The sequence below is a fragment of the Pavona decussata genome, unplaced genomic scaffold (genome assembly GCF_977016875.1).
Source record: "Pavona decussata unplaced genomic scaffold, jaPavDecu1.1 SCAFFOLD_64, whole genome shotgun sequence".
In the NCBI taxonomy this organism is placed as follows: domain Eukaryota; kingdom Metazoa; phylum Cnidaria; class Anthozoa; order Scleractinia; family Agariciidae; genus Pavona; species Pavona decussata.
The window spans coordinates 6,111,774-6,135,343 of NW_028145484.1; the positions used below are offsets into that span (position 1 = coordinate 6,111,774).

Genomic DNA, 23,570 nt, shown 5'->3' on the forward strand with positions numbered 1-23,570 from the left:
AGTGAACATAGGCAAAGGGCGCACCAGACAACAAAGCGGAGGTGCGAGTTAAATCTTGGACAGATCATTAACCATGGTCTGCAACTAGCTGGCTAGCTATTGGCCAGGCTCAATACTTGGCCTCAGCCACTAAAACTCGTGATAAATAATTAGTAAAGGACGTTAAAGAATCCACATCTCTTTTCTAGAAGAGTAGTAAGCAGTCCAATGTTTAGGAGCTGCCTTTCGTTGCTTGTAATAATAAACATCATCATCATCATCATCATCACCATCATCATCATCATCATCATCATCATCATCATCATCATCATCATCACCACCACCATCATCATTATCATCAGTATAATAGTAAAGCCGAGGAGCAATTTTTATTTACTGACAATTTTATTTACCTGTGGGACATTCCTAGAGTCTGTGTAAATTATACTTGCTTTCCGTACTTCCCCAAACTGTCCCTGCAAACAACAATAACGATGATTTAAAACAACTTTCCTTTTCCCTCGATATGTTTGAAAATGTCCACGATTGTCCTACCCGGCCAAGAAAGTGTTCAATCCGCAAGTGCTCATACGGTATTTGAAGCTTTACAGGAATCTTGCTCATATCCAGTTGGACGATTGGTTGTTCATCTCCCCAAGAAGAGCATGAGCCTGGTGTAAAGATAAAACCTCACACATTTAAGACCATTTAACACAAATTAGCACGGCAATGAATTAAGCACGAAGAGCAAGATAAAAGTGTCACCACTATTAATTTAATTTGCCTCACAAGTGATCTCATGTGGTGCGATGAGATGTAAAGCTTCACCTCGGGCAAACGATATCATTGATGTCACTTAAGCTTAGGCTCGTGCTTCCCACATTTGATTCGGTGGATAACATTCTTGGTTGTGACCTGTATATGTTCAGCTTGCAAACTGTTAATTGTGACAATTTTCTTACAACTGAAATGTTTTGAGACAGGCAAATGTGAATGTAAGGGTTGTTAGTGAAGGGCTAACGTACCAATTGTTGATTTTCTTTTGATAAACTCCCCCGTTACATCAGTGCCTGGCCAGATGTCATCTGATGATGATGAGCGGCTCCGCGGGGGTTTTGGTTCTTGCTCCACTAACTCAGGAGTGGGACGATATCCATTGCCAGCCGTCCCAGTGCTTACAGCTTGTCCTCCCTTAGGAATATGTCCAATGTCAGCAGAATTCTCAGGTGTAGCTGTAGTTTCTAAGGAGAAAATGCCTTACATTTTACATCACAACTTGAGCTGGAAACAGGGTGGCCCAAAGGCTAGCGACAAGTGCCTTTCTCCATGAAAGTATAATATTGCAGGCGACCATCTTCCCGTTCATGGCGAATACATATTATGGGTCTAACTTGTAAGTAGTGTATTCATATGTAAATTTCAAGTACATTTTTTATCAATAAGTCAAATTAAATGAAAACTTGCTTGTCGTAAGTCTCCCTGTAGCTCTGAATTAAAGTATCAGGATGATGTTCTGATGGTTATGGATTATCTTATAGCCAAGCACTAGTGTCCAACTAATCAGGCTGTAACCTGGTAGATTTGGAATTTGGAAATGTGTTATGGTTTGGCGGAGGGAGGAAAGTGGAGAACCCGGAGAAAAACCCTAGGAAAAATCCTCGAACTTAACCCAGATATGGTGTCAACTCTGAAGATTGAACTCGAGCCACCTTGCTAGGAGGCGAGTGCCTCACAACTGTCATTCCCGATATGATTAGTGATGCCCTAAATCCCACCGTCAAGTAAGCTAAGAGTGCTCAATTGTTGCAGTATAATACTCGAACACAACAAACTAGTCCTAGTTGCCATGAGTTTCCTGTAGCATGGCACAGAAAACATATGATAGGTGTATGGAAGATCAAGAGATGACCTTGTAAGGATAATAATTTGTAATCATATAATTACTTTAACATATCTGGCTTAGTTTTACCTTTACGACGTCCTTCAACATCGACTTTGCAGGGATTTGAAGCAGAAGTTTCAAAAACGTCTCCTTCAATTACATCATCAGCATCCAGTTCATCATTAACTGTGAATCCCTCTTCACTGAATACTTCATCAAGTTGATTCGAACTTGTTCCCTGGTTTGCAGACTGGTTGTCTTTGAAAAAAAGGAGTTCTGTTGATTTCAGACATTCCTTTGAAAGATTATTTAATGGAAATTCCTTCATTTCGAAATTCTCCTGTCCTTGGTCAAACATCAAGGTGGGGGAATTAAGGAAATGAACCTTACCCGCCGGGGAATACACAACAGACCCGCATGACATGCCGAACGCATTGTCACTGATTTCATCATCTGCATTGTTTTCCTGTTCTTTCATGGCGTCTGTGGTGTTCCCTAATTCAGGTTGGCTGATGGAATGCACTGATGGAATGTTAGAAAACAACTCATTGTCAAAGCAAGGTGTCTTGAAAACGTCTGGGCTCTCACCGGACAAAAGGCCTTCAGGTTCCACTTGGGGAGCATCCACTTCTGCACTGAAGAAGAAGCCTGTAAACAGAGTGTTATTGTCCACAATGGCTTGTGTGGGTGACTGTGCAATATCGTGGGAATGCTTGTCATCTTCTTGGACATCAACAGGTTTTTCTAGCATTGCGTCAAGCTCAAACCCAGACAAATTGGTAAGTATGTGAATAGCTGGATCTAAAGCATTTCCACGTTCATCATTGTCGTCTTTCAAGATTCGGTTGAATCCAGAATGGAACATTCTGCCCAAACTCAATTCTGCATCATCTCGAGAAGATGAATCTGTATCATTACCCTCGCTGTCATCCTGAAAATCAGTGATCAAAGGAGAAGACCCTTCCATGGGTGAACTATCCTCTGCATCTGAGTTAAACTCAGCGAGATCTTCAGCTGTCACTCCACTTTGCTGATTAAGATTTGAAAACGACGCCAAGAACTCATCTGGTGATTTGTAAGTCAAACCAACACCTTCGAGGGGTGATGTATTTTTCAACTGCGAGAGGCTCTCACGTGGAGCTGTATCTATGTGGTGTGAACTAACATCAAAGTCGCTCACTGGAATGCGATTGTCACGATTCTGAACAAATGGTCTTGAATAGGTGGACCTTGAGGCTCCAGTGTTGCTTTTAGAACTTTGTGATGATGCAGAAAGAGCAATGGAGTCATGAACCGTGCTGTGAAGTGTTGAGTGGGTCTGCAAAATGTCAGTGTCTTGGGCTTGATCTTGTGGTGTGTGATGTGATGTTGTTGTAGATATGCTGACGTACGATCCAGCTTTCAACTTCACATCTGAACTAGTGGATGCTGTTTTGTCAAGAGTTACATAGCTGGACGAGCCACATTCTGATAACTTCTCATCACATTCTTCAGTGTTCCTTTCTTCATTACGGTGATATTCATCAGGAGGAGGGAATGAAGTGGGTGTTGGAAATGTGCTAAAAAGATCAGCAAGGGACACTGTGTTGGCTGGCTGAATGTCACTTTCTTCATTGCTACGATCTGAAGAAAGCGCTACAGATGCTTTCACAAGTCCGGCAAGTGACATCATGGCCTGAGCTTCAGCATCATCATTATTATCATCGTCACTGTCACCCTCAGCATCATTCAAATCTTCAGGACCTGTACCGACAGTATTTTCTATACTGGTGCCAAGCACTGGTAATTCCAACTGTGCTACCAACGGAGCACAGGGCAGTTGTACATCTTCATTCCGTGTCTGGTCTCTTCCTCCTACAAGTGTTGGTGATTGAACGTTTCTCACTTCCTCTTGTTTCTGTACGAGCTCTGTGCGTCGTTCCGAAAGTTCTTGAGGTATTTCACTGTTTGCCTGGATAGCTGGAGGACAGGAACTAACTCTTGTGATGCTTGGTTTCCTTAATGCAAGTACATTTACCGGTTCTCTTGACGCTGAAGTACCGTCATCACCAGATAAACGTTGGGTTAAACTGGGGTGGGAAAATGTCTTTGATAGGCTTTGTTTTCTTGAAGCAGTATTGTTAAAGAGGGAAACACTGGGAATCAACGTGATGCCTACAAGAGCGTCTTCGAAATCACCGGAGTTGTTTTGAGTTTCGTTTACGGGGAGGCAAGAGTAATCCTCGTTGGAGGCCTAAACGTGGAAAAGAACAGAAACATTTATCATTTCTATTATCATTTCAAGATATCAAGGGCTGCTTTACATTAGCCACGGAATCAGAGGAATAGGGAACTAAATGATAAAGCGTAGGCAAAAAAGTCAGCTGAATTCGCAAGTGTGACGGGATCGGATTGGGAAACATAGGTTACCTTCTTCATTCGATCCAAATAGTAGGTTGCTCATACTGACTTACAAAAACCAGAAAAAGGCTTTACAACATTTAACACAGGCTATCCCTGTTTTTCCAGACAATAGTTTAGGAACATGCTGTAATACCTGAGAGTCAGCTCGATGTTTTTGTAACTCCAGATCATCCACGTGAGGTGGCACTGGAACGATCTCCCAGTCCTCCAGTTCAGTGATGCCAGGAGGAAGAAGGAACTCTTCAGCTTCACTTTCAGGAACTAGCAAGAGAGAAGGAACAATGGCATCGTTTTCTTTCGACATTACCGATTCTTGCAGTACCCAAAATGTATAACCCAATGTTATGCCAGACATGAACCTGACCTGTATGGTACAAGAGGCACCAAGTTGGTCTGTTGTCCAACGTCCGTCCAGTGTATGGAAGGTGCAAATCCACGCTGAACTACAATTTAGGGTTCTTAGTTGTATAATTCTAGAATGTGTTTACACTTGTTATGACTAGCCACAAGTTGGACTTAACAGAATTAATATGAATTTGGTCACGAAAAAGTTATTACATTGGAAGAAAAGAAAGGGAAAATATTTTTTTTTCTACGAAGGCAACTACTGTATCCGACTTACCCAAATCAGCTGATCGTAGCTTTATAACCAGATCCTGAAAATTCAATCTGTCCTGTGGCGGATTAGAAAGACAAGACTATTTAAAGCCTTACAATTAATAACGGTTGCAACTTGTTTTAAATCAAACTTTATAATAACACTGTATATTTCTTTAAGTAGACTAGCCGTTAGCATTTTAAAATTATTTTAATGTACTTTCGCCACAAGCAGCTAACACCCATGTATGCATTTTAATTCCAATTTAGGTGAAATAGTTGATTACGATAATTTTACATTATTTTCTCCATCGTGGTGCTATTCCTTCGTGAGTGACGAAGGCCATTTTTGTCAATATTAGCATGGGCTAAAAAGTGACTGTTGCAGCTTATTAAGGATTGGAATCTCCTTGGAACAGGGGTAGAGACAGGAGTCTGGTGAACAAATAAACTAACACACTAACCCGTGGTTCTGGTGCCCAACACGTTTTCATTAATTCAGCGACTTCTCTTGGAATGTTTGGTCTGTAAGATATGGTGAAAACCATTGTTATTAATGACAGCGTTACGAAGACTTGACGAGGAAACAATTCATGAATTTAACTCATAACAGTAAATTGACCAGCAAGCAGATCATTCACAACAAAAATAAAGTAGGCGATCAAGCAGAGAACTTAATTACTAACCTGTCTGGGGTGAGATATTTGTGCTTTAAATATCTATTCATCACCTTCAGGAGAAAGGAATAAGGCACTGACTTAGTCAATGTTTGTACTTTTACTGATGTCCATGTGTTGACTGGTCTACAATGCTGCCAATAATGGGCCTAATCTGGGGCCACCACGTAGCTCCTTGAAAGGCTCAGAAAATTGGATGGAAAAACAACAGTGGAGCAATAAAGAAACAACGGAACCTAGCTCTGAAACCCGAATATTCAATTCAATTCAATTTTATTTTCACACGTACAACGAGATTCAGTACAATACATAAAAAGCAATAAACATTTATATTACAAAGGAGGATTAAAAAGAATTAGGATAAACTTGTTTGGTTTAGTGTGAGCAGTGCCCAAAGGAGCATGCTGCTTTCGAGTTGGGCACTGCTTACGATGGAAGAGAAAATTATTTCGGTGGAAGAGAAAATTATTTGGAAAGGTTTGAAAAAGAAAAAGAAAAAGAGCGTGTTTAGCGAACGGATGATGGTGAAGAACTCTACATTACTTTTGGTTTATAAGCAGATTTTTCCTGTATTTGGTTTTAAACGAAGAAGGGTATAGAGCGTATAGAATAGAGCTGTGTTAAACACAGGTCCAACGAAATTAGAGGTTGTAAAGAGCTGCATGCTATCTGAAATGATTAGCGTAATTTGGGGCACTCCAGACAACACGAACTTTGAATATCGAAGGAACTGTTGGAAAAACCTACTCCTGGCAAAGCAAGGATATGTAACGATATTGGTAACTATTTACCTTTACGTTTTGGTGTACAATTTTTAATTAAAGATCATTACCTAGTGTACCCATATGGTAGATGTTTTCTTCAGGGAAATTACAGACGAAGTGCTATGTGTGTAGCTGAGAACATGATGCAAAGTTTGTGATTTGGAGTCTAATCTAGAAAAGGGAAGGGTAGACCTCGAGTCTGCGTATGACGGCCTTAGCTTGGCAAGGTAGCGCGCAACGAGGCAACCAACAATAAATACATGTTCTACCTTTCCAGGCAGGCAATTGACAAGAGCTGGAGTCATTATATTCATTTCATGCTCCCATATCTGTTGGGGCATGATTGAACATTGTTCTACATCACAATATTAGACCATGTCCCATAAATGCAACAAAGTGTAAGTTCTTCTTAAATAAGGAAGTCCTTAGTTTTGTATGAGAGATCGTCGTGTAATGCATGTCATTATAGGTGTTTGTTGATGGGAATCACGATCAAAGCAAAACCAAACTAAGCACACTCACCTGCCGCTCTGTTAACACTGCAGTTGTAAAGGAGCCGTGAAAAGGCCTCTTCATGGTAAACATCTCCCATACAGTCACTCCAAACGACCATATGTCACTTTCGAAGTTGAATGTGTGGTTTTGAAGAGACAGTGGGGCAAACCAACAATAGCTGTACCTAGTCATGAGGGAATTCAATACGTTCAAAGATTTCAAAAGAAGTTATCATCTCAAGGAGGCAAGATAATAGAGAGATTTAGGGTCATGTTTACGACAAACAGCAAACAGCGAAAAAAAAAAAAAAAATGACCACGATAACCCAACGTTTACCTTCAAATGAGCCGTCACCACCCACCACACCTAGGCCCTGTCATTTTTACATGTTTTCACCTAATCACCTACACTCACTGGCTTTAACTACTGGCATATTCACATGCGCAGTAATGGGCCTAGTCCCTTTACAAATATCACATATTTAGATTTAGCCTTAGGCAGTTCAGACCTGATTTGGCGATTGAAGCTACGAAGAGACATTATGCGTGAATCGTTGATACTAACCCGTATCCTCCTGAGGAAGCATGGAAGCTTTGCCCATTATTTACCAGGTGCAACAGCCCATAGTCACTGATCTTTACACATTCTTCACTGGAAACAAGCACATTGTGTGCACTCAGGCGTCCATGAACACAATTCTAAGCAGGAAAGAATTAACAGTCATGGAGGTTTACAGTAAAAAGGGCACTGTCACGAATATTTTGTTGTATTTTTTTCAAAAGTTCTAAAATATTTGACAACGTATTTTTCTCTACCATAAAATTGTTCTTAGAGCAGCGGGATGAACATGTTAATTAAGCGAAATCTCCAAGTAAGAAAAAAAAACATGATCAGGTTCAGCAATTTCTTCCCAAAAACAAAGCACGAACTTAAAAACAAAATTGGCAAACTTTTTTAAGTTGCAATCTATTTCCATCCATTTCCATCCGTGTACTACATGTACTGTTGTAGGATTTGTTGTTGACAATACTGGAACATTATTTTAACATTCCCATTGATACAAATATATTTTTTGGCCATTCAAAAATAGGTGATAGTGACGCTTTAAGGCTGACTTTTAGAGCCCTGCTATGTAAATGGCTAAATATTGAACTCCGGCCGTGTACAGCATTGTGATGTTATTCACAAAGAGCCTTTTAGAGAAATCACCACCAAGCTGACCATCTGCTGGCACTAAGGGCGACCACAGTCATGTTTTATGGCTTTTATCCTTCTTTTACCCTCTCCGCCCCTCCTTGCAACAGGATCATTTGAGCCATGTGAAGGACTAAGCACTTGCAGATGCCATAAGCAAAGGCAGAACCTTCGCCGTAGTTTGGTGAAAAACATCACTAATATGCGCATCACTTTCCCACCAACTTACTTGACTGTGGAGGAACATCATCCCCTCTGCAATCTGAGCAGCATAAGATACAACCCTTCCTTTGGTGATTCCGGGGTCCTTTTCGCTGCAACAAGAATTGACAAAATTGAGATTTTTTTTGTATCCAAACAGAAACTCTTTTCCATTTTTCAACAAGAACTAATTAAACAACATTACATGGCATGTAAGTTGATAGTTTTTCTTGACTGGTACAACAACTGTCAATGTTAGGCTTTAAGGACTGGACCGATAGAATGAGCTGGTAGCACAAATGTACAAATAATTTAGGACATGCATATTATAATGCCTGGTCTGACAAACAAGTACAGTTGCACTCATATCACAGATGGCCCAAATTACTATCAGTAGTACAAAGTTACCTTTCTTTCTTGATGTAACGATCCAGTGGACCCTCAGCAGCAAACTCAAACACAAGGATCAAAGATTTGTGATGTTCATAGATTCCATATAATTGGGTTAAATGTTGGTTCTTTAGCTCCAAAACGGTGGACATCGCTTTCTTGAGCTCAATTATTTTCTATGAGTTAAAGGAGTAAGTAAAGTAAGGAAACTTTATTTATCCAGGGTGGCCCATTTGCAGCTACATGGCTGTTATCCAGAGGGGCGCTGGTAATAAACTGTGACAATTAAATATAAATATCTAATTATTATTATTAATAGAAAAGTAGTTCTTTGTGACAACCTGATAGGTGAACAACATAAAACAGTCAAAACAAACAATAGTCTTTTTCATTTCGAGATTCAATTAACTTCTCTACATGGGTATTGTAAATCACGATAGCCAGACTACAGATATTCCTAGGTACCAACAATTTACAAACTTTTAACATGCTTGATTATGTACAGTTTTCGTGCTAATGTGAATGTTAGTAATATTTAACTATTACTGGGGCTGCAGGCTATCTACTGGTTTGGTATATGATAAAACAACTGAAGGGCTGACAGCATTACTGACCCAAATGACTTTTTCAGATCACGTTTTGTTGTTTTGGCACAGATTCAAAGGGGATTTTACATGTGGCCCTGGATTCTTTCAGAAAACATTGCTCCAATGTTTTATCCCCTGCTTTGAGCTTCGTTTTGTGATAAAAAAGGAAAAGTTACCTGTGATTGGTGGATGGTTGTAGACATCTACCATACAGCTCCGTAAATATCAATCATTAACAATCCAACTCCACATCACATTGTAACAAAGAAAACACCGCTGTATTTAAACTTAACAGTACGCTAGAGCTGAAGACAGGCTGGATAATCAAACCACTAATGAAAAATCAGCTGCTAAAGTGACATACCTCTCGTCTAGCCGGCTTCACCAATGCCCTTGAAACCACTGTTAGCATAAGTTCTTCAGTATTGGGGGACCACAGGCTACCCATCTTCACCTCACCAAACTCACCCTATAAAAAGATACTCTGCAATCTGAGTCACAGGCCCACTTGTTTTTCTAATGATTGTGAGTTTGTTTCCTTGTTTCATTTATGTAATTTTATTTAAGGAAAAAATCAGAAATGTGATGTTATTGCACAGTGTCAGGGTATGGCTCAGGTTACATAAAATACTGACAAGGACTATTCAAAGGGACAATATTTAAAATTTCAAGCACAAGATCTTATTTATTTATCCCATTCCAACATTCCCTCTAACTGTTTGCTACAGGAGTTTAATTTTTGATGGCCCTGACTTGATTAAAAAGTTTTCATGACAATATGAAATTTGAATTCAAGCATTTTGAGGTTGCACAAATCATATTGTATCAACTAGCAAGTCAATAATTATTATTAAAGAGACATGTAAACCAGTTCATCCAAAGTACTTTTTTTTCCTGAAAACCTGTTTTTCTTACCTTTGACATTGCATCTTTTTCAATTCTCAAATTATCCAAGGAAATTTTGACTGAAGCATCAATGAGCTGAAACTCTGGTGGAGAAGGCCTCATAACTTCACGGTCCAACAGCGCAGACAAACCTAATGTTAACCAATGAAAAGTTAAAGATTACCATTATTTTCACTGCTAGCAGAGGCTTCTTTTCCATTGTATTCGCTGAACAGAAGGGCGAGAGGAAAAGACACCTCCGCCCTGGGTTGAAACGGACTGTGTTGAGCATGCGCCACGGTTACTTAGTGACCAAACTGTCACATGATGCCATGTTATTATGCGGGCTCAGTAAATGACAGCAGAGTAACTGTAAATGAATGCGTGAGAGACAGTGGGCTCAAGTCATGGTCAGAAAACAATACAGGGAGCATGCATTTTGTAAGTGTCATGCACAACTACAGCCAGCGGTTGAATCAAAGTCCACTTTGACCCTGGGCAGAGGTCTCTTTTCCTCTCGCCTGTCAGTTCAGTGAATACAACGGAAAAGAGGCGTCTGCTAGCAGGGAAACCATTATTATTTATTCTAAGGTCATGCATTAGGTTTTGCCCATAAGGAAGGGGAGGGGGAGGAGGTTGGGTAGAATTAAAGGAAGTACAGTCTACACCCGATAACTCAAACCCTCGCTAACTCAAACCAATTTTCCTTTCCCTTCAGGTCATTTTCTATATAATTTTACTCTCGATAACTCGACCTCCCAATACCCTGAACCTTTTTCAATTTCTCTTGAAGGTTCGAGTTATCGGGAGTCGACTGTAGATGGCTTTGCAGCAGGCCAAGGGAAGGGTCCAAATAAAGGAAACGTGGTATCTGACTATAATAAGACAATGTTGTGAGTCTTACAAAATTTTCTAAAATTCATTTATTTAAAAAACAGTTTAAAAGCTAAGTTAACTTTAAAAATGCATGAAAAATTACAGAATTTAACAAATTAAATTTAACTGTGAGTCTTTGTAATTTCTTAAACTTTAAGCATAACATCAATCAACTAATCGAAAGAAAATTGTTCCATCTGGGTGGTCAGCATTTTACGTAAAACTTTGTAGTTTTTTTTTTTCAAAACAGCAGTTACTTACGAGGAATAATACCCCACACATGTATATAATTTGAGAGGATTAGTTACCTTCTGTTTTGGGTTGGCAGATCTCACTCAAGCAGACAGGAAGTCCATCCTAGGATTAAATAAAAAAAATTATTTTAGTGCACTACATAAAGCTGTTTCTGGAATTGTTTCTTCATTCATTTGTTTATTGTTCTGCGACCAATAATTACATAAAAGATCAAAACACAAGCAAAAAAATCACAAATTAAACTAATTACCCCTACAACCCTCTAGTTTATTAATCTTATACCTGACTGGTTTTCTTTCACAACAAAAAAAAACATTCCACTGATATAATTTGAGTGTTCATGGTTTTCTCAGTTCTGCTGCAATTTGCCAAGCCTTGAAAAATCAGTGAATGACAAAATGTGCGATGTAGAAGACTAATTTTGATGTTTGTGTGTCCAATAACTACTACGATTAGCTTGCCCCTTGTTCCAACATCTTTCTCTCTCGAATTCTACTTCTATTCCCTGGGAGGGGAGGAGGTACTTCACTATATAAACAATACAGGTATGTGCAGTGCCAAGGGTATGGTTTATGAGGCCATTTTGGTCTGAAATAGGGTATAGATTTTGAGCAATTTGGTGAATTCTAGAAACCATGTCTGAAAATGGGTATGAATTTCAGAGCCCAGGGGTCCGTTTCTCAAAAGTCCCGGAAACTTACCGGGCCCGATAAGTATATTTTTAAATGTTTTTTGGCCAATTTCAGAGTGATTACAGACATGGTACTTGGTCAATGTTTTCACAGAATTATAAGATTTCAAAATTTAGTATTCAAAACTAACAAAAATTGACTTCTGTTACATTTATCACCAAAGACACTTATCAGGACCGGTAAGTTGCAGGACTTTCAAGAAACGGGCACCAGGTCAGAAAAAGGTATAAAAAATTACATATTTTGGTCTAAAATAGGGTCAGGGTTAGGAGAACTGCACCGAACATCCCCACCAAAAGTTCGGAAAAGTACTGATCCCGGGCTCTTATCTCCTTAACTTATATCACCAGTTTTACCTTTGATTGTTTGTAATGTTCAACTAGCCCCGACAAGCTGGAAAATCCTTTTGTTGGATCACTTTGGAGAAGGAAGATTGTAGTTTCACCAGAGTTGTCCCGCTCAATAATGTAATGTTTTACTTCACTGACATTATACAGAGAAAGAACATGCAACAAGTGATCACTCCGGCTTCTTCTTATCAAAAATGCTCCATCTTGCCTACTTCCTTCCTTTAAAATGTGCTCAGCTTTGATACGTCTGTAATGACAAAATGACAATTGTAAAAGTTGATAAATTTTAAACAAATATTAATAATTACCAAAGGTATTGTTAAAGGGCTTGGGGCCTACAGTAATTAATTTTAGACTGCCGGACTTTTTGTATATCAGGCGGGATGCATTCAATCCTCCAGGAAACATTGCCCCAATGTCTTATCTGCTGCTTTGTGCTTCCTTTTGTGATAAAAACAGAACTCTTGCCTGTAAAGCAGAATGCTCCTTTTCAGTGCAGACCAGTTCAGCTAAAATAAATACTTGTAGTTTACCAGCTGGATGCAAACAGGAGTCAGCAAACAGTTCAAGTGCAAATAAATATTTATTAATTGATTAATATAATTGCTCAAGAGTTATAAGCATCACTTACGAGATTGGTCCATGACACAGCAATTTTGCTGTTCTCCCTTGACCTAATGAGTGAAAATGCAGAAAGTGATTAGGAATTTTTCCATTTAAGGTTACTGTTTACACATCTTTCCTATGTGTCCTGTTTTAAAATGAACCTGAAAAACTATCTATCACTGTATTAAAAGCTTATAAAAGAAGAATCTGAAAAAGAACGTTTTTAAAAATGTTTTTGTTTACGTAGGAGCACACAAGCCTTCAAATGCAAAACTAGCAGTTATTGCCAAAGTGTGTGATCTTTGGAAGGGGGGGGGGGGGGGGTGGTCCTTGGGTTGTCAGTAATAGGTCTATTTATTTTGTCATGTTTTTTGGCTGTTAACTTCAAGAAGTGAAAAAATTAATTAAAATAAAAAAGTGGATTATAAGTTTTTGCATTATCCCCAACACCCAAACAAACTGGACTGTATCAATCACAAGATAATAAGCTAACAAAGTATATATGTGAGGCTTTTCTGATATTTCCATTGGTTTCTGAGAAAATGTAAATAAATGTAAAGTTAGACAAGAAAATTTTCAGAAAAATTTATATTTACTCTCAAAACCAGAAGCATATAACCCCGAAGTGTCTAAATTCAGGCAGGTACAAAAGTCGGACCGGATCAACTCGAACTGCCAGTCCGGGTTGGATCAACTTGGATCAACTCGGATCGTCTCGGATCATGAAAAAAACATAAATTAAATGAAATTGAAACTTTAACCCATTTGAAGGTTGAAATTCCGGTCAAAAATGGGCCAAATTAAGAAAGACTCGCGACGTTTCTCCGTGTCGTGCTGTGTAACGTAGTCAAGCCGCCATTTTGTATTCTAAGTTCCAGTTCCTCTCGGACTCGTCTCGAGATCCCGCCGCGTCAATCTCCACGATCATGGACCCAGATGAAGGTAAAATCTAGGCCATCTTTGTCAGTGAATTTGTATCCGTCCACCAAAATGATAGTTTCAGTCATAACCCATTTCTGTTACACTACGTGATCAATGTGCACAACACTCACCTCGCCCTCTTTGCTTTCTCACAAACAAAAAAAACATCGCCTGCTGTGAACAATTAGCAAATATATACATTCTTAATTACTAAAACTATCATTTTGGTGGACCATGCAATGTATTTTTTGCCCAAATATGGAAGGATTCATAACAAACAAAATGGCAGCCACTCGTAAAGAGCCCGTCGAAAACTCTCAAGAGCGAACAAGATAAAATCAAAGTTGCACTTGGGACTTTTGGTCGCAGTCACTCTAGGGGCGTTAAGATTGAATAAGGGTCCCACTTTGGTCAAACTTGACCTCAACAAACTGCAATTTTCTTTTGCAGTGCACTGATGACATTATATTGTTTACAAGGCGATGCAGCTTTTCCCTGAGCACTCACGTGAGGCTCACGCAATGGTTGTGAGTATCCATTTTAGGAAGTAAATTCTGATTGGCTAACTCGTGCACTAATGAAACCCAGCTTTGCGACAGACCTAATTCCTTTGGGGTTATATGCTTCTGTCAAAACTTAATCAGTGCAAAACGAAATGGCAGCAGAATTAAAGAGAAGAACAAAGGAAGAAAATGGCAGGAGAATCTGGATATGAGCTAAATAAAAAGGAAGTTTAAATTGAGTTTTGTCCCTACCTCTCAAAAGCTGTTTATACTGATTAACCATCAGTCTATAATATCCTTGAATCAGGGTTATCAGTGAAAGTGCTGCTTGAAGAGAACTGGCTCTCAGAATCTGCAACACCATCATCAATGATACAATCAAAGGATGCGGTAGGTATTACACTGACAGGGTTATCCTGTCTAAATATTTTGTTTTTCTTTTCGTTATTATTATTATTATTATTATTAATAAATATTGATAATGTCCTATTAATATTGAATACTTTTTGCAAACTGAGAAATTTATATGTGGCTAAATGTAATTCAGGCAAAGTTAAAATTTAAATTTTAAAAATTAAAAAAAAAAATAAAAATTTTTTAATACTTGTATAGCGCCCTTTAACATCTAAATGATCAAAGGCGCTTTACAATCCAAGAAAGCTAATATTCACAAATCAAATAATTACAAATCAAATCAAATCAAATGTTGGTTTTTGAGGAGAGGGGAAAACCGGAGTACCCGGAGAAAAACCTCTCGGAGCAGAGTAGAGAACCAACAAACTCAGCCCACTTATGACGCCAAGTCCGGGAATCGAACCCGGGCCACATTGGTGGAAGGCGAGTGCTCAACAACTGCGCCAACCCTGCTCCCCTCCCATCGAGGCAAGTGCTGGTCAGTGGTGCCTGCATGGCCGGGACATGCGGGGGCGGCCACCCCATTTCGCAGGGGCCCCTGGGTTCTTACAGCTCACATGTTTGTGTCAGTTCATTTCGCATCTGTTCACTTGCCGGAGCTTGTGCTGTCTAAGTTTGTTGCTCCCAGTCCCTCCCACCCTTTGGTAAGTATGGTTTGTGGTGCGTGTGGTAAGTATTTTTATTTGTATTCTCAGCTGTTACTTTCTGTTTTATTTCCACTGATCTTTCAGTGTGATGGTGCCCGGTGGTTGTCACTCACAGGGTTGCCATTGGTTTTGCACCTCGCTTAGCTTACTTCACCTGTAGCACCACTGGTCTTTCAGGCACCAACCCCCTAGCTCATCTACTGACGATGAGTTTAAAACACTGACACTTTCTAACACTTTATATTTACTGACACTTCTGACACTTTGGGAGGTACGTACACGTGGTCGAGTGGTTAGGGTGCCGGACTTGAAATCCGCAGGTTCTGGGTTCAAGTCCTGCTCTGACCGCTAGCTGGAGTTGTTTCTCGGTAGCCCCAAGTTCAACTCCTCGTCTGCGCTTGTAAATAGCCAGCTGGTCTGCCTCCTACCAGTTGGGATTTTTAACCATGTTATTTTCAATTTAAATTACTTGTTAACTGTGAAGTTTAGTGCTCAGTTCCACTACACTTAATGTGCTATAAGCACTGTCGAGGGTAAATAAAGGTTATTTTTTTATTTGTATTCTAACCCTGGCTTTCAGCCAAAAAATATGTCACACCCCAACACAGTAGATGGAGATGCACTGATGTAAGCTACCTCTGGTCCACAATTCTTTCTAATAATTGACACTTCATTGTTCATGTGATTGAATTCCATAGCTTCCACCTCAGAAAACTCCTTTACTATATCTTCAGGTAGCTGCAATCACAAAAAAGATAGAAGTAAAGATTACCCTTGACAATGTACAGTACAACCAAAAGTTGGAAAGTTGGCTCGCAAAAAAACCATTATAAAATAATAAAATTATACTTGAAAATATTCTGTATCTTACATTCTTTTCCGAGTCTGCTCTTCTTTTCTTGATGCCAAATTCAGCGCTTACGAGAACTTCAAATTTCCTCTGAATGCTCACATCCTCTTTGATGTAAATCTAAATTAAGTTAAAATACATCGACCCATGAGCCGCATATCCTATGATATCCACACTTATTAAAAACGGGATCATTGTATAATGCAATTCCAGGGATTTGATTGGCTTAGCGGCCATGGTATATGGTATAATATTTATCCAAATGGAATCTGTTTTATTAATTTATCAACACTTTCCACAAACTAGACATGCCACACCTCTCTTGGCTTGCCTACAGGTATAAAATTAATTGAAGGGAATTTATATATTAAATTATATATTAAATTAGTTTAAATTATTTTAAGTTTTTAATCATTAGCTTTGCTGAAAGAAAGATATTAAAAATTAAAAGTACATTAATTGTTGCATAACGTATAAGTAAAGTTGGCAGGGTGGCCGCAAAAGTGTGGAAGCCAATTGCCACAGGCCCATTGTACCAGAAACAATAAGATATAGTTGACTGACGTTTCATCACATAATGCCAGCATAATCAGCCAGGCAATTTTACCCACCAAAGCCAGAAGAGATTTGAAGCACGGTACAAGACCAGAAAGGCGTGGAGAAAGTTCGTGACTGACTGCAGTGCAGTTGGCTGATGATGATGAATGTATCATAAGAAAAAAAAATTCAATATAACAAGATACAGGGTGGGCAAGGCTATGGCAACTGTTACATTTCAGACACACTATTTTATTAAAGGACAGTACAAGGGTTATCATTGACAGTAAAAATTTTCCAAAGATCTAAAATAGTTCAAGTTAAAGGATATATTACCATTACCATGGTAACAAGGTACAAACCTTCTCAAATGACAACTTATGCACAAAGAAATCATCAGCCTTCTCCAGGGAAGAGATGTACTGTAGTTTAACTTTATCTAGCTCTTTCAGTCTCTCATAAGCTTGGACTTTTTCTTTCAGAAATGGCTTGATCTCTTTCTTATAATATTCAGCATATGCGCTGAAAACTCCCCTTTGAAACAAACTTTTGATGCCATAACGCCTTCTGCATAAAGAGATATTAAATATCTTAAATTTTGTATGACACAGTATGTAGTAGTACCTAAGGGTGTTTGGATATCTGATGAAACACACTTTTGAGTGTTTGATATTGCCTCCCAAATAATCAATAATTCTTGGAGAAATTCAAGGCTAAAGTTGGCAAAATTTTATGGTCCAAAAAATGTCACAGAAGTGACTTTCTTTGTTTTCTCTTGATGAATTATTATTAATGAGTTTGAGAAATGCTTTTCTAAATAAACGATTATTGAAAACTACTTATAATAATAATTTAATAAATAATAATAATAATAATAATAATTAATAATAATGCATCTACAGGATTTAATATATAATAATAATATAAACTTTATTAAAAATGACCAACTCTTAACACAACCCTATGCACTCCTAAATATTATGTACATTTTCAGCAAATATAAAATTCTCAGACAGTCGAACCTGCCGTAAGCGACCACCCATAATGTCAAGGATATGTGGTGGCTTACCAGAGGTCAGACCACAGGGGGTCTAAATTTCGGGTAATTTACATATGGTAATTGCGGAGACCTAACCCAAAGCCAGTGCGTATTGAAACCCAAAGTAACAACTTTTCTTTAGACTGTCTGATTTAGGAGCAAACAGTAAACTGCATTTTTGCAATGTTACATTTCAAGCGTAAAACATCTACAACTTTTGCGCTTGTTTGATTGTTACATAATCCAGTTGACGTTCTTTATCCCCACAATTTTTCATTGTTGAGTAATACAAGGTTGAGAGAGTAATCACCGGTCATGCATGTACATGCATACTATTTACAAGATAATTTAGAGAGTTTCTTTCCTACAAGGGGTTGAACCTGATTAAAGTTTATTTCAGTGTACACCATAGTGCCTGCGTATGTTATCAATTGTTTTGAGAGACACTTCCGGTAGCACCGGCTGTGAGATTTTAATACGGCGTCTGCTGTAGTGATGTGGGCCAATATGTTACTAACAGCTCGATACATTTTGCAATTTTCCCCTGTGATAGAAAGAGCAGGTTGTGTGTCATGTGGTCGCCTACGGGAGGTTAAAAACAACTGAAAATTTTAAACAATGATCTCTAAAAATGGTCGCTGACGAGAGGTGGTCGCCTCAAGAGGTTCCATCTACAGTGGTTTGACTTCAAAACTTTTGGTATCTTGGAAAAGTGGTCGCTAATGAGAGGTGGTCGCAAAGGGAGGTTCGACTGAATTCAAATTCTTGTGGTCTATGGATAAATATCTATAGGATTAATATATACTGAAAATAATAATAATAATAATAATAATAATAACAATAATAATAATAATAATAATAATAATAAACAAAGAAACAATACAATGATTGCTTCACTCAGTCGCAGGAGTGCTCGATGCAAAAACATGCAGAGCGAAATATAAATATAAAACTAAGATAGAAAATGTAACACAGTTACTCGAGTTCCACGCACTAAGCGATCATCAGTCTGATGATCGCTTAGTGCGTGAAACTCAAGAAACTGTGTTACATTTTCTATCTTAAATTTATATTTATAATAATAATAATATATATGTATATATATTTTATTGATTTATTCACGTGCTATTTTAAGTTTCGCTTGGCTCACAGGTTACGCTATGCGCCCAGTGTTGCTTTCTAATACTGTGCATACAGATAGTTTTACTGTGCATAATAACAATAATAATAATGAAGCACAAGATACACAAAGGAACTAAATACTAATACTACTACTAATAATAATAATCTTTAGGCATGGTTCCTTCATCACAAGCTGTGTTTTACAGAACAGCCCTGTGAAAAAAATAATATAAATAAAGAAAATAACGACAATAAGGTAAGAAAAAGAAGTTCTAAAACATACTGTACAGAACATAAAAAAAAAAAAAAAAACTGACTGAGTCAGTTCTCCTAGTTTCCTACTTATAAGCGTATTTGGTTAATGCTGTTGAATTAATGTCTTAGGGCAGGTGATATAGTACTGTACTTACGGATCTTCTATGATAACTTTGGGAGAGACGTTTCTTTGCTTGGCTTGATATACAATCTCATAAAGGATCACCTTTGCAAACTCAGTTTGGTTTGCATTGTCTGTGCCAAATTTACCTATTTTACCAATCAAGAAGTCTTCACGACACTGGAAAGTGAACAGAAATGAGCATCAGTCATTTAACTCTTTATTTAAAGCCCAATAGAGCCATATGACACAAGACTTTGGTCAATTTGTGTGAAATTTTGCACAACCAAAAGATTTTGGAAATATCTGCTAATTATAATTGAAGACATAAAATCACAAAAATGTTGAACGCCTTGTTTTGTTTTAAATTTTGTATTACAAGCCATGCTTTATTTGAACTCTTCTCACTTTACACCAGTTATGATTCTACTGTTACTTGTAAATTAAGGTGAAAATGAAAATGACTATTGATTGATTGATTGACTGACTAATTGATTGATTGATTGATTGATTGATTGATTGATTGATTGATTGATTGATTGATTGATTGATTGATTGATGCCCCCCTCCACTCCAACTATTGGAAATTTATCCCTTGGTACTTTTAGGATCCAGTTGATATCTCATAGCAACCAATACATTGAGAGTTTCAAATCAAGCTATAGCTTGATTGATTGATTGATTGATTGATTGATTGATTGATTGATTGATTGATTGATGCCCCCCTCCACTCCAACTATTGGAACTTTATCCTTTGGCACTTTTAGGATCCAGTTGATATCTCATAGCAACCAATGCACTGAGAGTTTCAAATCAAGCTATAGCTTGATTGATTGACTGATTGATTGATTGATTGATTGATTGATTGATTGATTGATTGATTGATGCCCCCCTCCACTCCAACTATTGGAACTTTATCCCTTGGTACTTTTAGGATCCAGTTGATATCTCATAGCAACCAATGCACTGGGAGTTTCAAATCAAGCTATAGCTTGATTGATTGACTGATTGATTGATTGATTGATTGATTGATTGATTGATTGATTGATGCCCCCCTCCACTCCAACTATTGGAACTTTATCCCTTGGTACTTTTAGGATCCAGTTGATATCTCATAGCAACCAATGCTCTGAGAGTTTCAAATCAAGCTACGGGTATACCCAATATGTACAAGAAATAGGCAAACAAATTAGTTCTATAAAAGAATTGTTGTAATTTCAGATGAGATGCATACCTGATGAAAGTAATATTCAAAAGCTTGCTTATCAAATTCTCTGAGTTCTCTTGCATGGCAAGCTTTCATGCACAATGTAAACTTGTACACTTGTGTGCAGTCGTCTTCAGATAGCATCTTGTCTGGGTTGAGAAGGGAGCCATCTTCATCAGAGACCAGGGTGAAGAAATCCAAGGCCACCGGAGAAATGTTGACTTTTATGGCTGCCTCTGTACACACATCCTTGAAAGAAATACAGAGTACATAATTTACAATATTTATTATAATGATAATAAAAAAGTAGTTCCTAATTAGCAAAAAATGTTGTCAAATATACTTGCCTCAAAATGATACCCTGTTCTATAAATAAGCAGTTTTGTTAATACCTCTGTCTAGAAATTTACTAAATGTTAAAACTAATAGTGTATGTAAAAGTTATTGCTTTGTTTGTTGGACTGATACATCCAAACTACTACAGTATATAACTGAGCTTATCTATGAGTATAAAGTGAAAAAATTGCAGCTCATGTCAAATATGAGTTATTATAGCAAATGTCTCGAATTTGGATACCCTGTTCTAGATCAAGAGTTGCAAAATCACAATCCCACTGGGTGGTACATACCCAAAAAGTTATTTCAAAGGGAGTACCCCCGGGATGTTTAGCTGGTCTTTAATCATTTAGCAAAGCTTTGTCTGTACTTTCTTTGCTCAAAGTTTTTTCCACCTCCAATGATTTTACCACTCAGGTTTATTAAAAAACTAAATTCTCGAGCCCAGGCTGAGAGTCTTGATGTCTTAAAGCAAGCCTTAGTAAGATTTACCATTCTACAAACCTACATGTAGCTAATGAGAGGTCATAAGAAATTTGTAACTAGTTTAACCCAGTTGAAGGCATTCAACTGAGATTAAATCTTCAAATTTTTCATGCCATCAATATTTATTGCAGTCAGTTAAAATTTGAGACCTTGTGGAAAATTTTTGTTTCTAAGAACACCATATGTCAACCAACACCCAGATATTTGATTGACAGATTGAATGACCCATAGCTGACACCTAAAGGGTTTTTTTCTGAGAAAAAGGCAGGTGGAATTAGCCAGACCACCATTTACTCAGTACCCCCTCTACTGACAAGCAGTCAATGCATGATACACTTCATGCAAGGAGGTCTTTTTAGTGGCTATTTGTTAAGCATTTCTTGGAACAAAATTAAGCTATTATATTCATTATTCATGTTTCCGGGAATTAAATGCTAATTTGTTTTTAAGGCCTTATAACATAACCTTTTAATGAAATTCTTTTGTTCACTGATGTCATTAAAAGCCACCAAATGAACAGCCTGAACTTCTTGCTGAAAGAATTCTGCCAAGGTATAAAACACCTTGGTTATCTTTAACCAGCTAAAATTTCCCAAGCCGTGGTTTTTATATAAACCTTTACAAGTGCAGAGGAAAGCAACCATCTTTTGTAAACAATTGGTGTTCAATGACTTCAGCCAGCTCTCTTGTTTCTATTTAAGCATTCTTAAACTATTTACAGATTTTCCTAGAATTGACCATGCTGTTCCAAGAAGTAATTTTATCCCTTATCTTTCAAAGAATGTTTTGAGTTACGAAACCAAATTAAGTACCCTGGGGTTTGGAAAAATAAGTGTTTAATAACATAAAAACAAGAAAAAACATGAGTGGTCCATAGGCAAAGAAAGGGCCATACACAGTGGATGTCCATATATCACCATAATTATATTCTCTAACAAGTTTGACTTATTCTTACAAGACCCTAAGAAAATGATCAGTCTGCCCAGTTTCTCGCTGAAAGCAAAAATGTCACTCGGACGAAACTGGAGTGGATAATTGCCGTATTAAATTGGCCTGAATCAACAAGATGAACTAATACGGTAACCATATGTATGTCTTAGGTTAGAATAACCTATGCCTTGCTGTTAACCTTCGCGGAAACAAGAAGTTTTTTCACTAAATTAAATCCTTGGTCGTTCTCCTTTTATGATCAACTAATTGCAAATTATAAAGCTTAAGAAAGACAAAACTTAAAGTTTCTTTTCTCTTATCTAGTTTCAGTATTCACAAAACAATGAACAGGATTGATTTTCTCGACTAAAACCGAACTGAACCAAGGTTGAACTAAAATGGCACGCTTTTCTAACAGTTATGTACCTTTCATTCCCAGAAAAGCGAATTAAAAATAGTACGAAGTGCGGCTTTTTCTCAATAATTAAGTGATATGTCGCTGACGAGATTGGGTGAAGCAAGAAACAGAACTTAAATTTAAAATTCCGCTTACAAATCAGCGACAGATGCCAAGAAAACAAGACGGTATTTTCGTTTCGAGACAAGAAAAAGGACAACTCACCCTAACGCTCAAATTCGGACGGTAAACTAGCGTCAAGACTTCGTCCGTGGAAGCGAAAGTTACGGTTCCTTTTCCATCTCGTCTGGATGTCGAACGAGTGAGCGGCCATTTCCAAGCCTCTCTAAATCTTCGCAAAACGCCAGATCCTCCACTAACCATAATCGGAGCTCCTCGGCATTTCACGCCTCGCCGTTAAACGTAAATTCATGAAAATCTCAAAACAATGAAACATATACGATTGCGAGAGAGCATTTTTCGATGTATTCCGAGAAGTTCCTTTCCAGGAAAGCTGCAGAACGAAATCTGTCAGGCGTTCCTTGCACTTCCTGTTGGCCGAAGCGAAAGAAACTGGACCAAGCGAGGTAAAACTAACCACGTGACTTGCCGCCATGCGCTGGTAAATATAACAGTTTTATTTCTTTCCGAAGAAGATATTACGAAACAATTGATAAAAGACCTGACTCTGAAGAATAATTGAAATTATGATTTAGTGAGGGAAGTGAAACGGGCGCCACACACACACGTACCCAATCCCCTCGCAGGTTCTCTCCCTTCTCTTCAGACCCCCATCTTTCTTTCGCGCTCCCCGGCCGCACAGAGCTCCACGTTTTCTGAGAAAACGATTGAGTCTGTCACGTGGCTTTCTACGAAAACTACGTGCTAGTTGTGGTGTGACCTTGACAAACAAAATAAAAACTATTGATTCTTTGCAATTCCGAGAAATGAAAATGCCGAGGGGAATAATTA

At 38.1% G+C, this 23,570-nt stretch overlaps 1 protein-coding gene across 3 annotated transcripts in view; it reads right to left on the reverse strand.

Annotated features, from left to right (window-relative positions):
• Nucleotides 1-23,135, reverse strand: part of LOC146478777 (uncharacterized) — a 28,198-nt gene extending 5,063 nt beyond the window's left edge. The window contains exons 1-25 of one of the 3 annotated variants that reach the window (XM_085112383.1): nucleotides 22,824-23,135; nucleotides 20,477-20,698; nucleotides 19,277-19,422; nucleotides 17,068-17,272; nucleotides 16,190-16,288; nucleotides 15,955-16,056; nucleotides 14,510-14,609; nucleotides 12,859-12,901; nucleotides 12,234-12,474; nucleotides 11,239-11,287; nucleotides 10,085-10,206; nucleotides 9,534-9,638; nucleotides 8,601-8,758; nucleotides 8,221-8,305; nucleotides 7,362-7,495; nucleotides 6,825-6,981; nucleotides 5,548-5,591; nucleotides 5,326-5,386; nucleotides 4,887-4,938; nucleotides 4,398-4,525; nucleotides 2,252-4,094; nucleotides 1,949-2,119; nucleotides 1,005-1,220; nucleotides 535-650; nucleotides 393-455 (exon numbers count right to left, since the gene is read on the reverse strand). In XM_085112383.1, the coding sequence (XP_084968509.1) occupies nucleotides 393-455; nucleotides 535-650; nucleotides 1,005-1,220; nucleotides 1,949-2,119; nucleotides 2,252-4,094; nucleotides 4,398-4,525; nucleotides 4,887-4,938; nucleotides 5,326-5,386; nucleotides 5,548-5,591; nucleotides 6,825-6,981; nucleotides 7,362-7,495; nucleotides 8,221-8,305; nucleotides 8,601-8,758; nucleotides 9,534-9,638; nucleotides 10,085-10,206; nucleotides 11,239-11,287; nucleotides 12,234-12,474; nucleotides 12,859-12,901; nucleotides 14,510-14,609; nucleotides 15,955-16,056; nucleotides 16,190-16,288; nucleotides 17,068-17,272; nucleotides 19,277-19,422; nucleotides 20,477-20,698; nucleotides 22,824-22,982 (4,821 nt within the window). In that variant the 5' untranslated portion in view covers nucleotides 22,983-23,135. Of the gene's footprint in view, nucleotides 1-392; nucleotides 456-534; nucleotides 651-1,004; nucleotides 1,221-1,948; nucleotides 4,095-4,397; nucleotides 4,526-4,886; nucleotides 4,939-5,325; nucleotides 5,387-5,547; nucleotides 5,592-6,824; nucleotides 6,982-7,361; nucleotides 7,496-8,220; nucleotides 8,306-8,600; nucleotides 8,759-9,533; nucleotides 9,639-10,084; nucleotides 10,207-11,238; nucleotides 11,288-12,233; nucleotides 12,475-12,858; nucleotides 12,902-14,509; nucleotides 14,610-15,954; nucleotides 16,057-16,167; nucleotides 16,289-17,067; nucleotides 17,273-19,276; nucleotides 19,423-20,476; nucleotides 20,699-22,823 lie in introns of those variants that run through there. The other 2 variants (XM_085112382.1, XM_085112384.1) reach the window with 2 other exon arrangements.
• Nucleotides 23,136-23,570: the final 435 nt, after the last annotated feature.